This window comes from Molothrus ater, chromosome 5, assembly GCF_012460135.2.
Source record: "Molothrus ater isolate BHLD 08-10-18 breed brown headed cowbird chromosome 5, BPBGC_Mater_1.1, whole genome shotgun sequence".
Lineage (NCBI taxonomy): Eukaryota > Metazoa > Chordata > Aves > Passeriformes > Icteridae > Molothrus > Molothrus ater.
The window spans coordinates 11,889,659-11,907,566 of record NC_050482.2 but is presented as its reverse complement, the minus strand read 5'-3'; the positions used below and the strand labels follow the sequence as shown (position 1 = coordinate 11,907,566).

The 17,908-nt window shown below is 37.0% G+C and overlaps 1 protein-coding gene across 1 annotated transcript in view; it reads right to left on the bottom strand.

Annotated features, from left to right (window-relative positions):
* MAGI2 (membrane associated guanylate kinase, WW and PDZ domain containing 2) overlaps positions 1 to 17,908 on the bottom strand; it is a 714,309-nt gene that overhangs the window by 475,207 nt on the left and 221,194 nt on the right. The window contains 1 exon segment of the mRNA XM_054514801.1: positions 16,688 to 16,804. Coding sequence (XP_054370776.1) covers positions 16,688 to 16,804 — 117 coding nt within the window.

Sequence of the window (17,908 nt, the reverse complement as noted above, 5' to 3'; positions counted from 1 at the left end):
ATAAAAGTCTAATTTTTTTAAACCCCCCCTTAAAATGTTATTATTTTATGCAAGGGAAAAAAATTAAAAAATGTTTTATGACTATCTCTACACTGTAACTTATGACAGAAGAAAATTACAACACTTATAAACCACAGCACTAAAAATTAGAAAATGTCAGTTTAGCAGTTTTAATTAATGTTCTTTCTTATTCCTATTATAATGAAATCTTTAATAATCCTGTCCTATTACTCTCCCCACAGCTTTGCCACTTCAATCAGTCTTTGAAAAATATAACCCCTTATTTTCATTTACTGCAGAGAGCCCTGTGCTCCCCTTGTCCATCTTCCCTGCTGCTCTCTCTGAGCCCATCATCACTGAGCAGCCTCATCTCACACCTTCCTAGTTCTTAGTCCTTATGCAGAAAAACAGTGTGAATGAGAATTAAAAAAGAAAGCAAAAAACCCAAACAACAAAACAGCAAAACCCAGTGTAAAAACCCACTGTCTTTCTGCAGTATCTCCTGTTCTGTCTTTCAAGGAAATTGATATCCCTTGTCTATGTGAACAGTGATGGCCCAGGGTCTTACTGCTCTGCTTCTGTTTTCAGAAGCTTATGTGGGCTAAAACGGCCCCATCAAAATAATTTTTATGAAAATGAGACCACACAATTTCAGTTTTCCAAATTGCCCCTGATTGTGATCAGAGCACCTGGGTTTAGCTGTGAAGGCTGCACCAATTTTGCAAAGGGAAGAATAGGTAGATCCTCAATTACAGCTGCACTCAGGCATGCTATTGCTTATAATAGTGCTTAAGCCACAACATGACATTTATTCTCAGAGGTAAAGGTCAAAGAAATAAATAAGGAGAAGTGACAAAAACAACCCTGGCAAAGGTGCCCCTTCCTAGGCAGCAATTATGACAACCTGCACCATGCTGCAAAATTAGCCTGCAAAGTGAATTATTTGAAAAACATAAAAATGAATGCAAACAGTTCTCTTAATTTAAATCTCAGGGTGAGCACTAGGTTTTGGGCCTTTTTGGTTTGTTTTAAAAATATGCAAGTGTCAATAACCCCATTATTTAAATAAAACAATAAAGCTGCTCCTCCTTTTCAGATTTGCAACCTTTTACAGTTCTATGATTAAAGTTTTAGCTAATTTTGTAATTCAGGAGAACAAAGCAATTTACAAGTCTCTACAGAAAAATGCTACAAAACTTTAATTATTTTGAAATTTCAGGAACGCATTTAGCGCAACATTGAAAAAAGCTAGTTGTGCCAATCTACAGCAGTAACATTCAGAGAGCTGTTAGCATTCAGTAATCATTTCGAAAAGGAACTTGATGTTTCCTGGCTATCATAACAAGGTTAAAGCCTGAAACTCTGCTAATTTCTAAAAATCCTCAACAGTAATGAAGTTAAACTGATTGACATCAGCAGAGAAATTGTTACTGGTGTGTATTCAGACAACTGGAAACTCTTAGGAGTAATAACTTAAAATTATTGTACAAAAGAAGTTGCAGAAGAGGATGAGAAGAGTTCTACCTGCAGACCTAACTCAGCTGTTGCATCAGTAAGGCACAGCTTCTGACCCTCCCAAATCCCCTGCTCCACCAAAGTCTTTGTGAGCACTACACTTTGGACCTTGACCTTCCAAGGTGCTGTGGGTGGCCCCCAAGAACACATGGATCCCTTCCATCTGCAATCCCTGCAGGCATTGCATTGTCCCCACATGCATGAATACAACAACTGCATAGCTCCAGGCAGTATCAACAGGGAACAGCACATATCATAATTAATGTAACATTTTCATAGATTGAAGCACCAGGGGATAAATAGGAAATTCAGCCTTTTTAAAAAGAAATAGAATTGTTAGGCACACTTTAGTTGTCATGCACTGAATTTTCATTTGAATAATACAATTTAGGAGAAAAAAATAAAACAGATGACACAAGAAGGAATATTAAGAAGAAGGGGTTTATCTGATTGCCAACCCCTTTTCTTTGCATTCATGTAAAATAGGCTGATTCCTCTAATCACCAAACTATTCTAATAATAACTATTTTTACTTTCCTGGCATTACTCATCTGAAATATCTTACAGATCCTGACCCAGCATTCACATGTTAGCCATGCACAATACATGATAGCAGGATTCTACACAATCAGCAATATTATTGCAGCATTTCTGGCTACAGTGACATTTAGACAACCAAACCCTTGCCTCTGTGGACAGCAAACAAGCTGAGATTCTTAGCAGAGTGGCACTGGTGCCTGCAGAGAATGAACAGGCAAGTCAGGCTCATGTGCTTCTGGCCATGAACTGAGAGCAGATTGATTATCAATACTGACATCAATACTCATCTCTCCCCTGTGCTACTGCAGAACTTATTGAGGAGCTGGAGGGTGAGGGGAAGGTGAGGGTGAACTCTTTACTGCTATTCTCTTCCACACTTTACAGCTGGGATTGTTTACTTCTGCTCAAGCTTTTTAGAAGGAGGAGTAGTATATGGCTCAGATTTAACAAAGCAGTGGGCCAGAATCCCAAATCTGATCAGGAAAGTGAGAAGAAAACCAAAACTCTGACTTCTAATATTTTAAACGATTCTACATAGAACATGAAAAAAACCAACCCCAGAATAAAAGAAAAAACAACAAACAAACAAACAACAGAACCCAAATCCATACCAAAACAGACAACCACAACAAAATTGCAAACCACTTAACAAACAAACAAAACCAATAACAACAAAAAAACCCCACCAAAACAAAACAAAAAAAACCCACCCAAACCCCCAAAACCACTTGAAAAAATCTACTGGTGCTAAGAGACATATATTGGATATTGCTCTGATATAATACTGCAGAATAGTATTTGCCAAGTTGCTGTGGTATTCTCAACTTCCAGAAATAAGAATTGGGCTGTATCATTCAGAATCAGTTTTCCTATCTAAAACTTGGAAGCACAAGCCATTGGCAAATAAGCTTGGAAGTACACTTCTGTAGGAGATGGATGGAGTAGTGGAGATAAACAAATGGAACATTTAACTACATCATAGGTTTTTATAAGTGGAAGTGCAGGGAAAGAAATCCCTTCCCACCAGCCAGAGGGTCACTATTTTCCATTCATCTCCATCTGTTTTTTCTGGCACAGACACAGCCATCACCTTGAAATGCTTAGGACTGTGCATTGTTAATGAGGACACTCCATACTTGCCCAGGAAATTGTTCCCACATTTTCTCTGATGTCTCTTTGGGGTAAGAAAGGAGAACTGGGATATGAATGGAGACTACAGCACCATATGGAATATTGCATGGAGACAGATTTCCCTGTCTGTCACATGCTGCAGCAGTGCACAATACTGCCTGAACAGGGATAGTACACAACCATGGGGACAAGGGCAGCTCTGCACAGTGAGGTACATACATGGTTTGAACCAAAAAAACAGACCTACATATTTTAAATGTTCCTCTCTCTCACTATAATCCCCATTCTCATCTCTTTCTGCACTGATATGGCAATAAATTAGAAGATGTTTCTGTGAACCCATTTAAAACACCTCTGCTGGACCACATAACAGGAAGATATTTTCTATTTTGTGCCATGATCTGCACCAGAATAAAAGTGGAATGGAAGAACACAGAGACAGAGCACTACAGACCCTCCTGTGAATGACTTCTGGAATAATCAGGATGAGACTAGTTTCTGTATTCACTGTTTTCTTACTTCTGTGTACTCTTACACCCTTATTAATCCTTCTGTCCAGGAACGTGATGTGCTTTGTGCTTGAGTTTAATGGACCTGGAGACATTGATTTGTTCAAGCTTTAGCTTTGAAAGACTGTTAGTGTTGTGCAGATCACATCTTTATAGGGCCCACATGGAATCATATAATGAAAGAAAATTAAGCTGCTATAAACCTCACTGTATTGTCTGGGGAAGAGGTGCATTATTTTCTAACCTGCAGAAAGCTAAGGCTTTTAATTTAACAAAATTCTACAAGATACATAAAGAATGAAATTAATTCTCACTTCAACTCAATGAAAGTTCATGATGATATTTCACTTGAACAGTAAAAATTGTGCTCCAAGTTATGACTGTTTCTCTGTACACTTCCTGTGTAATTTTCCTTATGTTCTTAACCAGTGGGTTAAAGTCACCTCTCAAGTGACTTACAGTTTATTTTCACAGCCAAGCTAAGGCAGTAGTTTTCTTCCTTCCCTTAAGACTGGTCAGAGCAGAAATGGGTAAAAAAATAGTAATCATATCAGAAAAGGTATCAAGAAATTAAATGCAAGGCCTTTTCTTTTGTACTGTATGTATATTTTTAACTGGATTTAAGATGATCTTCAGTCTAAACCAATGATCTGGTTTCAGATTGAGTACTAACAAAAGGCAGGAAACTGTAGAAGGTTTCCAATTTATTACACAAACCTTTACAAATTTAGCTTCTACAGTTATCTTTGGTATTCCTCCACCACCCAAATGACTTCACAGATGACTGCCTCATTGTCTGATACTGTGTCATGTACCCTGAGACCTGGTGAGGTGTCACTCCATGGAAGGATAGGAGGCGCATTGTTTGGTCAGTGCTTACTGCCTCTCCAAATCGATCATTATCCTTTTAAAACTCTTAAAACTTCTGCCTAGTCTTTGCTAACAGTTTATGAGCACAGACATTTGCAAAGCAGAGAAAAAAACCCAGTTATTGCACTTTACATTGCAGTTTATGACACAATGAGTCCTTAACAATGGCAACAAGGCCATGATCCTCAGGAAGCTCTTGCCTGAGCCAGAGAGCATGATCTGGCCTCTGGTCATAACACAGTTAAACACATGCCCTTAGCAACCCTCCATGTTTCCAAACTCAGTAAAAATTACCACCAGAAGAGAGCACTGACTAATGAGCTGGCTCATGTTTAACTTTGCATCAACCAGGACCCTGGGTTCCTTTCTGTGGCACTGCTTTCCATCCTCTTGTTTCCCAGCCTGCCTGTACATCCAAGGCTGCCCCATCCCTCGTGCAGATTCTGTCACCTTCCCTTGTTGAACAAACTCTTCTGCTTTGCTTCTCCATTTTCCTTTATGTTCATCTTTCCAGCTTCCTTGTTTTGTAGAAGAGAGAACTTAAACCGGAAACCTTTTCCTTTTTCAAAAATAAACCTTTAATCTTTATTCTGAATTTTCTTTTATGATGCTAATGGAGGATTATACAAGAACTAACATTTTCTCATGTTTATTATTGTTTCTCAAATCTCCCACATTTAAGAAAGAGGGACAGAGAGACAATATAATTGCATCTTGCAGGAGCCTTCTCTTTTCTTTTAGACTTTGCTGCTTTTTCAGAATTTTAAAAGAATATAATAGAGTAGGAATTACTTTACAGAAAAAGAAATTCACAACTTAGAGCTGGGTTACTTTCCTCAACTATGTAGGGGAAAATGCTCTTAGAAACACAGTGCCATGTGGACTTCTAATATTTTTTTTAAATGTGAAAGCTAGTGGAAGTAAGGTCACGACTGAACCCCTCAAATATCCTGGGTTTTTTCCACTTGATTTCTCCAGTTCAGACTGAACAGTTCTGGTCCAGGACAGAAATAACCCTCTATCTTACTCTGAAGATTCTGAAAATTAAAGCTCCCTGCAAAAACCTATCAGACATGCCAGAGCTGGGCAAAGCAAATCGAGGATAACGACAGGAAAGGAGTAACTAGATGCTCTCTTTTTGTGAAGATGATGAAAGAAAGGATTTTCTCCAAAATTCATCACTTTCTCCCAGGACATTGCATTATAAAGTACAGAACAGAACAACAACTATTCTCTGACAGTTTACAGTCCAGATTACTAAATTGTTTCTGGCTCCAAGTGCCATGTTTCTGACTCAGTGCAATTTTAACTGTGTATTTGAATAATAGTTTGTTGGTGCCAAAGTCTTAATACAAGTAGAGATGCATTTGCAGTGTAGATAAAAGTGACTAATGATCTCATGGCAAGTTCTGAAGCTTTATAGGAAATAATCATTATTTTTGAAGTACATAAAATAAACTAAAGATTAGATAATATACAATACAGCTAGCCTCCTTCTACATGATACACAAGGGAGAATAATCTGTGGTAATTGATGGGGAACTTTACACTTCACATATTCCTTGAAACCCTAGATAGTAGAATGACTCACTACTCAGCTGTACCTTCACCATGTCCTCACAGGACTCTGAAGAGAGAGAGAGAAATTTTAAACCAGCCTATTTTTTATCCTATTCTTGAGAAGGCAGCTGCACTAGCTTATCTAGAGGACATAAACCTTGAAGTATATATTTGGGAATATGCCTTGCTTATTGTATGAACAAAATTTACAAAGGTCCATGCCCTAAGCATCAGCTTTGGTTAAAGCCACCTTCTGCAACCTGTGTAAAACCGACAGCCTGGAGTCATGAGCTCCCTTTCCCTGATCAGTTATGGCAGGCTCACAGTCAGACACCAAACCATGAGCAGGGAGTGAGCTGGGGTTTAAAAATCTGGAGCCAACCACGTGCAGAGGCTCAGAACCACTCAGCATCTTAGTGAGAGTCAAAGCAGGACATCTCTAAGGGAACAAGAGAATTTTTTTAATAGATGCTGCTACTATGAGGATATGGTATATAAAAGTGACTTCTACTTTTATGTAAGAAAGGAAGTTTTGCCAAATCACCATTGCCAATGAATAAAAGGTAATTGAATGATAGCTCATTCTCTGGGTTCTAAGAGCTCTTCAAGAAGGAGAACAATGCAATGTGCATTTCCTAATTAAATGAAGTGTTCTGTGAAATGAATGAATCATAACAGGGCAGAACTTTACTGAAAGACTTCTGACATACCTGTGACCAGGAAGGGCTCCACAGATTCTTCTGCAGAAAAAAAAAATCCATTTTTGCAAGGAGGGGTATAATGGTTTTGATTTCAAGCTTTAAGGGAAAAAAAAGACATTGGGTTTCTCTGTGTTAAAAAACGCCAAAAGAAATAACTGGTGAAGCATGTACTCAAGTCAGTACCAACGTGAGTTGAAGAAATCATAGCAATAACACATTGAAAAAGAAAGCTCAATAACCAGTCAAAATCAAAAACAGGAAGCAGAACTTCCAGATAAGTTAAAGGGAGTGCTAGTGTGCATTTTGTCACTAGCTAAAGGCCACTACAACACATGTGGAGACTGCACCTTCAGCAGCCTAGAGTGAATTTTGTGCTTTCCTACATATGAAATGATCCACTCTTTTTGTGAGCAATGTGAAAATATCTTAGCAATGTATAACAGGTATTAGTGATTAATTTCAACAAAGAAACATTGATAAAATAGCAAACAATAATAGCAAATGGAATTTACTGTGAAAATCTGTAATTTACTAAGAAAATCTGGTCTCTTAACTGAAAAGCATAGTGCTTTCTAGACCCTGTAATATATGTCCATGCAAGCTTTTAAAATTCAAAGACAAGAATTTAAAAGCCAAAACTACAACACTGTTCTGCATTTAAATCCAGATCCTTGCTTTCATTTGAAATACAGAGGTCTGGAACCTCTGCATTATTCTAATTATTTTTTTCTAACCAAAATATATTTCTGCCATCTCTACAGTAAAAAAGTTTTTCTATTCAGACTCAGTGGAATAAATTTGACAGAATTATTTGAATAATCCATAATAGATTGATAGCTAGTCAAGAGGTTGATATGTTAATAACAGTAATACATTAGAAAAAGAAAAATGCATTAGGTAGAATCAAAACCTGGAGATAAAGCAGAAATATAAAGTTTTGACAAACTGTCATGGGTCAAAACCAGGACAGTAGTATCCTCAGGATACAGGAAAATAAAAAGAAAAGGACTTGCAGAAAAGTAGTTTCCTCAAACCAGTTTTTCAGCCAGTAAATTACAAATTAATCTCACCCCTATTGATGAAACCAAAGTTTTATTCACTCTTCAGGTCTTAAGCACCTCTTCAGGTGTTACAGCACCTCTGTAATTTTCATTCTCTAACATTTTTTATTCTGAAAAGGATTTATTCTAGCCAGGGTTACTTTTGAATCTAAAACATGCTGCCAGTAGAGACACTTGTCCATTGACCTGAGCTTATCATGCACAGAAGGTTGAAATTCTTTCCTTTTTTGTAAGACACAGAAAAGATGCAGAAAGTTGTGCCTTCCTCTGTATGGGAAAATTTTAGATCTTGAAAAAACATCTAAGGTTGTATAGTGTCATGAATGTTGTTAGTGACCTTTTTGAATGAATGGAGTGGTGGCACGGAGCAGGGTGTCCAAACAAACCAGGAAGGACCTGGGCTCCAGCTGGTCTGAGGAGACTGCTGAGCTGCAGGGGCACTTCAGAGACATGAATGAGAGAAGTTGGTTGTTTGGAGAACTTGGCCAATGCTTACAAATTCACATGACTTTCTCAGTAGGCACCAGATGATCTATTCATGATCCATCATCACTTCCTCTCATTTGCTTTTTTATGGTTGTAGATGAAAGCCCCAGAAGAGAAAAAACCCAAAAGAAGCACATCCTCCCAAAACTGATACTGGACCTTTTTGTTCAATGATGCAAATACAGATTTAGTAGTTTAAATGGTCATTCAATTCAGAATATTGATTCTTTTACACAACTCTATTTGTTTGTTGATATTGTTCTGAATTTCTTAGGGATAGCTATTGGTGTTCCACGTTCACTGTTCAGTTTTTCTTCAGTTAAAAATCACCAAGTGAAGATTATCCACTGTTTCTGACAGTTTATCTTATCCAGACTAAGAGAAAACACAGATATTTAGAGTATCTCAGCTTAACTTAAGAAAAAAAAATCAATTTTTAACCTATTTGATTGCAGATGGAGGCTAAATTTACCTAGAGGATATATTTTAAAATCTTTTAACTTCAAAAGGCAATTTGGAAAGATCATGTAGGAAAAAAATTGCTTTAGAAATCATAGGAAGCTTACATTCAACAATGCTGCCAGTTCTGTTCATCATATTTGTAATTCTTAAATTTTAAGGTACTTTGTTTCTTTAAGAAGAAAGGTCAGTAGTATATCTAAGACTTTCAGGCTTGAAAAGCCTACAGTCATAGGGAGATACAACCTCTACACAACTTCCATCTGCTTTAGGCTACTCAAGAACTATGACTTGTACTTGTGAAAGAAGTTATTTGTGGCCTCTTCTATTGTTGACTATTCTAGTTCTGCTGAAGCAAGGTACTTCACCAGATTCATGCTACTGCCCTTCCAGTTTGCTGCTAGTAATCAATAAAATTAGGGCTATCATCAAAAGTCATTTAAAATTACCACTATCCTTTATCCTTTTGGTATTCACAGGAATTAGAGAACCCATTTTACAATACAAGAGAGCCTCCTCAGAGTTTAAATAAACACTTGATGATTCCTGGGGACAATCAGCAAAACTGTTGTAACTAAACTCTCATCTGGAGTTATGCCTGTATTATATCACATGTAAATAACTGCAGACAGATGTGATGAGCAACCTGAGATACTTGGCATCAGTCTTTAAATGACATGCCAGGTAACATCAGTGAAGGAAGATATGTGATAATATGTGATGCACTTTTGTAGGAAAGCAGCTTTAGAAAGATTGGGTTTGCAATTTCAGAGCATTTTCTTATCCTTTTTTTCACTGCTAAAACTTTTAGTGACTTTAGTGGTATTGTATCAACTTTCCAGTTGGCAGGACATCAGATTATCTGTTAGAAAAATAATTCATACTGGCACTGTTTTACAAAAAAAAAATATTGATTTTGGATGATTTGGTTTTTAAAATGGGAGAAAAGCATGGTATTTAAAAGAGCAGAAAGGAGGGAATAAAGGAGGGAAGAATGAGAGTAGGGGACAGAATTATCAGCCTCAGTGTCTTGTAGATGTGATTTGGGTGCAAAAATCTCTGAGAAATAGAACTGTTGTAACTGTACAGCCAATGAAAGCATCCCAATGTCTTCATACAACCTTTATGGAACATTTAAGTTACAATATCAGAAGTGGTACACAACTACTCCTCTTCATTTTGTTTCAACTGTTCTCACTTCCTACTACAGTTATACCACACCAGACACATTCCTTCCCCCCTTCTTCTTGAATTGTATTTATTTTCTTTGCATACATGTTATTTTAAGGTGAGTACTTAGTCACTGAATACCTGAAAGCTGATGTCCCCAATATGTAGAACTGAGAAATTTCTGAAGAAAAAAGACAGAAATTATGTACAATTTCTCTCTCATGACTAACAGAAAGTATATTATTTTCCATCAGTGTTGTTATTGGTAGATATAGTCTGGATATCTATTTATCCTAGACCTTAATTAAAATTGGGGCTCACCTTGATAAATAAATTTTAATTTTTTTCCCCTGGTTTTATTTTTAGCTACTTCCTGCTGAAGGCAATGCAGTGCCTGCAGGCCAAAGATGCTCTGAGCACAGGCAATTCTTTGTACAAACTGATGGAGAAGGAGCTGACTCCAACTTTTACTACTCTGCTCTGAAACAGACAAAAGGTCTCATAAAATAACCTGAAAACTCAATACAAAGATGTAAATGCCAAATTCTTTTGACCAGGAATTTGCAATGCCCTCAGAAAAAACAGGTCATTGTCCCAAGTGCATTTTCAGTGGGTAATCAAGAATACTGAATGCAGCAGTGGAAAAGAAAGGAAACTTCACAGGCAATAGTTTAACCACCACTCCACCTCATGCAGGACATTTTAGGCATTGTTGGTGCTCAGTGGCTTTTTTCAGCTGCTCTTTTCCTCTTCTATTTAGGCTGTCTATTGTTGGAAGCAGTAACAGCTCTCTCATCTTCTGGTACATGTGGCTGTGCTGCAAGCAGCACAGTGGGGCCCTTATCTCACATAATTACCTGAGTTTGCTTGAGATGCCAATGACTTCACTTTAAGTACACTTTGGAGATGTGCTCCATGAGATACACAACAAGAACATTGTAAAGAGCTCTGCATTGCTCTATTCTGAACCATCAAAGTCTAAGCAATAGCTAACACTGGAAGAATAATGTAGTCATTAAAGTTAGGTACCGTTATTTCAGTGATGCAGACATTTCTTGGCAGTACGGTATGCTAAGCACAGGTTATTTTATCCTAGCAATAGCTCCATATGACATCAAACTGGAAGCTCTTTCACTGACAATACCTCTTGTAAGATACTTTTGACATGAACAAACTTGTAAGAAAAATATATTATACCATTGGCAAGTCTTTTTCACACATTTCCATTTCAATTTTCTTGGCTATACACTTTTTAGAAGAAAAAAAGCATTTTTCAAAAAAGATTTGAGAGGCTGAATATTTGTCCAAATATGGATTAGTCAGGTATGGCTCACAACCTTATCCATAGGAGCAGAACTATGCACAGAGAACTTCTGAGTTTGGCTGCCCTCAACCAGAATTATTGCCCACTTGAAGTCTGCAACTCTTTCCTCAGCTTGGAAATTAGAAGCCTCATATGAAAACCTAAGTATGAAACATGGATTTAATTCAGTATTTACTAATTATTGTGACCAAAATAAAAGGTATTAGAAGAAATACAAACTATGATAACACTTTTCATTAGGAGAGGAAAGTCTTACACACTCCCAGAAGTCCTTTATTTCTGATTGGTACCCATGAAGTAGATTATTAATAACTAAGATTTTCCAATATATTACACTTCTCTGACAGAGGGAATGACGTTGTTTGTTTTGCACTCTTTTGCAGATGGAGATTTCTTCAGGTCTGACAGTGAATTCCCCTGCAGCTTCAAGTGTAATCACATTTTATTGAATTTAGTACCACCAAAGCATAAGCTAATGGCTCTACTTTTACTATATATGATAAATAAAATCAAGACTCAGTAAAAACAAGTTATCACTGCATGTACTTTTTCTTCTGGGAAGAGGACTAGGCAACAAACATAAGTATGCTGTAAGATATAACATTTCAACAGTACACAGATAACAGTGCAGCATGTGGGTTAAACTTATATATAGACCAGAATAAACAAAAATACAATAGAACAAAACTATATTTGAAAAATAGACTCTTATTTATGTTGACTCAAAATGAACTAAATCTAAATATTCACAGAAGGTGGAAAAATTAAGTCACAGTGCAAGTGACTTATTAAATGTTCATAGGCATCATATTTGCAGTTCAGTGTTAATTATATTCACCTAACACAGGGCACCCATGGCATCGACAGGAAAGCTGAGGAAAAGGAGAATTTGTATCCCAATTTGGTATGTAGGAAACTGCTACTCATAATGATTCTATTTCTCACCCCTGGTCACTCATATACAACATATGGCTCAGTTACAAACTTTTTTTTTTCCCTATGCTGCTGATAAATGTCTTAAAAAAAACATCCTTCCTCCAAATTTTGTGCTAATGGTAACACTGCAATATCCAGTACTGTAAGGCTGATCCACATACCCAGTCCTCTCTGTTCTTACATAATTCCCTTTTTGTCTAAACTGAAAGACTAGGAAGGAAGCTTCTGCATCCCCATAATGTTTTAAAAGCTATTTTCCCCCATTTTCACTGTGAAGAAAGCATTCCTGGGCAGCATCCTCCTACATCCTCCAGCAGGATAGACCATCTGAGCTACTGTCAATTTGAAGTTACATCCCAGAGGATATCAATGAGCTTCTCTTCCAATTAATGGATGACTTTTTACTTTTATGAATCAGCTTGTCCTTGACTTTTTACAGTGCTGTTAAATCACAATGTTTTCCACTATCATTTCACATTCCCTGTCTGGAAAGGAAGCATACACTGATTCTATTTTCAATGACAGCTACCCTGTTTTGCCAGCTCTTAAAGAAATAGAATTTGCAATTGCTGGAAAGGACATATCAAAGGAGATGGGTCTGGCCATGAGTGTCACTACCAAAACTGCTTTCCTGTGATTTGCTCTCCTTAAAGCTTTGTTCCTGAGATGACACAGAGCTAGAGCTACCTCTTCTCACAATAGTGAAGACTGGAAAGCTGCTTGCCCACATGGCAACTGCAGTTTGCTGAGAGCACTACCAAGCATAAGATGCGGCATGACCAAGGTGTTGTCTGCCTATAGCATTCAGAGCCCTACATGTGTTTTGTGGCTGCTCTCCAAATCCCTAGATTTGGATGGATAGTGTCAGACAGTGCTGACAGCTACCATGTTTCACCATGCCTATTTTTCTGTAGGCATGGTAAAATGTGGTAGTGAACAGTAGTGCTCCTAAATATCTTCAGGGGTAAGTTTAGGACATGAAAAGTGCTAAAATTCTACAAAAAGGAAAAGGGGAAGAAAATGCATGACACAAACTTCAGCTAGGTCTTCTGAAACTGGAAAATGAGGAACTTTTCTTTCCCCAAAAACTGCCTTGGTAACAGCTGCATCTTGACTGCTGCAAATACAATTGTACATCCCACCCTGAGACATATCTATATCATTCCTGTTGGCAATGCAGGGAAAATCAATTTCATATGCACTGAGACCTGTGACACTTATGGAATGCAGCTTTTGACTCTCAGGGTTATATGGTCATTTCTAATTTAGTAGAAAGGGGCACTGCATTAGCAAAAATAGAGAAACATAAGTATCACAAACCCAACCAATTCATCCCATTCCTAGGGGCTACAAATTCTGAGGGCAGAATTGACCCATTATTATCACATCATATGATTCTGGCCCATCCATTCTTTGGTGTACACAGGGATGTGCACTTGTATAATAGACAATTCAAAGTCTTACCTGGAGTCATAGAATGCTAACGGATTGGAAGAGTCCTAAAAGGTCACCTAGTCCCAACACTCCCTACCATGGGCTGGGACACCTTCCACTAGAGCTGGTTGTATAAGGCTTTTCCAGCCTGGCTTTAGACACTGCCAGGGTTGAGTCCAAAGCCCAACTTCATCTAGTTTTTAGTAAATACCAGTTCAGTTGTCTAACTTGAGCTGACTTATCCTGATTTAGAAGAGGTATGGATTAGTTCTCTGCTTCCTGGTTTCATAGAGAATATTCACTTATAAAATGCAAGTGAAAGATGACCTAGTCTGACCTAGAGGGCTGAGAAAGCCATGGTCATGCCCACTGCACTGCTGGGGCTGGTGCTGGCGCTGCCAGTATGAACAGAAAGCAAAGGACAGAAAAACTCAAGGTCAAGGACTCTCTGTAAACCTTCTAATGGTTTTACTGGCAATTATGCCTCTGTAACAGAGCAAAGATTGCAGATGCATTTTTAAAAGGAAAATGTTGCCATCTATTTTTCAATCTTTTTCCCCTTCTTGGTGTTACAACCTTGTCATTGGAAACCAAATCTATGCTTCCTGCAGTTGGGTTTCCCTCTCTATTTTTCTGCACAAGAATTTGACAAAAATGAGTGCTGCTTTTGCTGTGTTGGTATCTGTTGACAGATTTGTTATAAGTTCATGGTTAGGTGCACTCATAAGTGAACTTGTGGGCAGTGGTACAGGCAGTTAAACATTACCACTGCATATTAAGGACAACCAAGCAGTACTCTTAGACTATGTACAGGGCTTAAAAATAAAATACTGCCCAGACCAGAAGATTTTGAATACCAATGTCCTTGAAAGGTAAGTTTGTGATTCAAAAATTAGTTAAGTTATATGAAAATAAGAAAATATTTGAGAATATTTTCCCTCCTAGGCATGAATGCTGGGGACAGAGTAAAATTGCATTAAAAAAAGATTTTCACCACAATTATGATTTAGAGAAAATTTTGGTTGCAAACTGTGTGATGGTGTCCTTTTTATTTGACTAATTATGAAAAATTCTTTAGCTAATGAGATATCATCCTGTCTGCATTCGATAATTTCTTTTTTTTTTAAATACCCACTTTGAAAAAGGATTACTTTCATAGAATTTTCAAGAAAATTTTGAAGAAAATATACCAATAAGGCACTATGGAGGTTTTTTTGGTTGATATTTTTCCTACCACTACTACTGAAAAGAATCCTCCACTCTACAAGAATATTTGCCAGCTTACCTGACAAATTAGCACCTGCCATCTGCAACACTATAGTATATTTCAAAATGTAGTTTTTACTTAGTCAAAAATGCTCACTATATAATACAATAATGACCTAAGAATTTAACAACATAAAGTGACACAGAAGATGGAGAAGCCACAGCAGAAAGAAAAGGTTGTATTTTTTATAGGTTCCAAATTGTAGTCTTTGTGGTTGTAGTGTTACATTTTGAATGACAAATTTGCTTCTGTGGGTACTTTATTTTACTTGACACCAATTTATTATTGCCTTGAATGAAAACAAAACGACCTCAAAAAATACTCATTATGCCCATATTGCTGACAGTGTCTGTCATACACTTGTGTGCAGTATTTGCAATATTGTTGTGTTTTCCTTCTTTAACCTGAACCTGTGGCACTAATGAGCATGGACTGGGGTTATAATAAGAATATGCTTAGGTTAATGATGCTCCCAGACATCCTTGGAAGTGAGATTTAGTCTCAAAACTTTTTTGTACATGCATTTCCACTTCAGCTATGATGTTTCTCAGCATTTTCAGGCAAACCTAATTCATCATAACTCTCACATAAATATAACATATTTTGTTTTTTGCATACAGGTAATAATTTTTTAAATGTTTTTCTCCACCTTCCTTTCTGATCGGTTGAAAATGGAACATTAGAAATTAGGAATTTATATTTTTTTTTTTAGGAGAATCTTTTCAGAGCTCAATTCTTTAATATTATGAAAGAAAAAACATACAGTAGCGTCCACAACAACTCAGCTTTCAGAGTAACCTCTCATTACCATGTAAATAGCACAGCCACTAACTCAGTACACCTTCCTCTGCCTATCATTCCAGTGTCAAGCCTGTAAGTTCAAAAGTGCACCCCTATTTGCCAAAACCAGAAGACCCATTTTATGTCTGCTAAGCAATTATTTTATGAGGGAAGAATGATGGAACTTCAGTCCATTTTAAATGATATATTGTCTGTCAGCCAAGTAGATCTGTTCTGAAAGGCATGGCCCTGACAGTAGGGCATGGCTTGCGTGACTCTGCTTAATTTCATGTCTGCTGTTGAAGTAGCTGAATATGGTCAATACAACAAAAACTATTTTAGAGTTTTCAGAATATGTTGAATATTGACTTATGTGGCAACAAACACATTTGCAAGACAGTACAAACTTTCATTGCCATGCCAGTTGCATTCAAACAAAATCTAGTTTATACATTTCTTCTGTTGCCCTATTGCTTTCTAAATCCAATGGCATTATTACAAAATAGATATGTGAAACATAAGGCAGATCAAACTCTCTCTGTTGGACCTCCACTGAACCAGCCCAGAAAAATGTTTTTTTTTCTCTTCAAATCTGTGCTTTCTAAGACTAGAGAAGAAATAAGATTATTATTATTATTATTATTATTATTATTATTATTATTATTATTATTATTATTATTATTATTATTATTATTATTATTATTATTCTAGAGACAGACTTTATGAAATTACAGCTTTGAAAACACCACAAAAACATCAGCAGTGTACAGCTGAATTTCTCAGCAGTGATGTAGAAGACTGGAACCAAGCCACAAATCTATTTACAGGAAGGCTGTTTAATCCACAGATCACCTCTTCATGCATAGCAAAGGGCCTCAGCAGCACTCACCCAGACAGTCTACTGGCACTAAAAAGGCAGGTTTGTCCATCTCCACCCTACTTACATGGCACGGTGCGGAGGTAGAGATTGTCTCTTATGATCTGCTGGAGCTCATGGTCCACCGAACCTTTCTGGAACCGTAGATTGAGGTAGTGACGAAGGTCCTTATCAACGATGCCTCCTGTCAGGGAAAAGACAAATGAAAGTACAATTTAAAATTATATTGCTTTGATGGAAGCAATGAATCACTTGTGAAGTCTTTGTGGCTCATTTTTCCTTCATGGTTCTGTCCCGATGGAGGACAAAAAGCACACAGAGCTTCCTGGTTAAAGCATGTGGTTGGTACAGTATTTTTTACTATTGATAATTGTAAAGGTTAAAAAAGTTAATGGCTCAATAACTGGCTCAAATAACTGGCTAAACCCGTACAGTTCAGAAAATAAATATAGGATCATAGAGCTGTCAATTATCTTCCTGCACAAAACTTGAACGCATTATTATCATACAACTACCTATATATCTATCTAAATAATAAAGTATTAGGTATTATATTTCCCATGACTGTTTACCAATTTCCCATTTCTTATTAAAGTAAAAATCTTGGTTCCAAATCTCTGCAGTGCTCAGTGGTTTTAGTCCATGTGTAACCAGAATGAAATGTGGCTGTATTTAGTGATCACATAAATGTTGTATGTTCTGGTATATTTATATTGATAGAACTCACAGCTGAGAGACACTATCAAAAACGAGGGTTCATATTTTACTTCCACCACCAAAAATGGTATTACAACATCCCAGCAAAGCAGTGCACGTGGTGGGAAAACTGAGTCAAAAACCTTGTATTTGCCAGTTTTACTATAACTTTAGGACAAAGCAATTTCAACTACTGACTGGAAGATGTTCCACTATGAAAGGCATATCTATAAATCTAATCCAACATGATTAATAAGAATTTCCCAATATAGTTCCTCCCAATTTCTCTTAACCTTGAATAGGGATCAAATATATAATTATGGAGAAGTCTATAAATAACTCAATTTCTTCTCTCTCTGAAATTCTGACATAGGAAAAATATAGAAAATCATTACTACATTGAGTTCTGACATATATTCCCAAGATGAAAAATTGCAAATAGATAGATCCCTAACTTGTTGCTTCACACATGCAACCTTAAAACATTTTTTCAAATGTCATTTGCTATTGAACCTTCTGCCTAAAGTCTTATTGACTTAGACTATATAAAGATTTTCCTGTAAATAGGAACACATAACATCCCTACCAAATT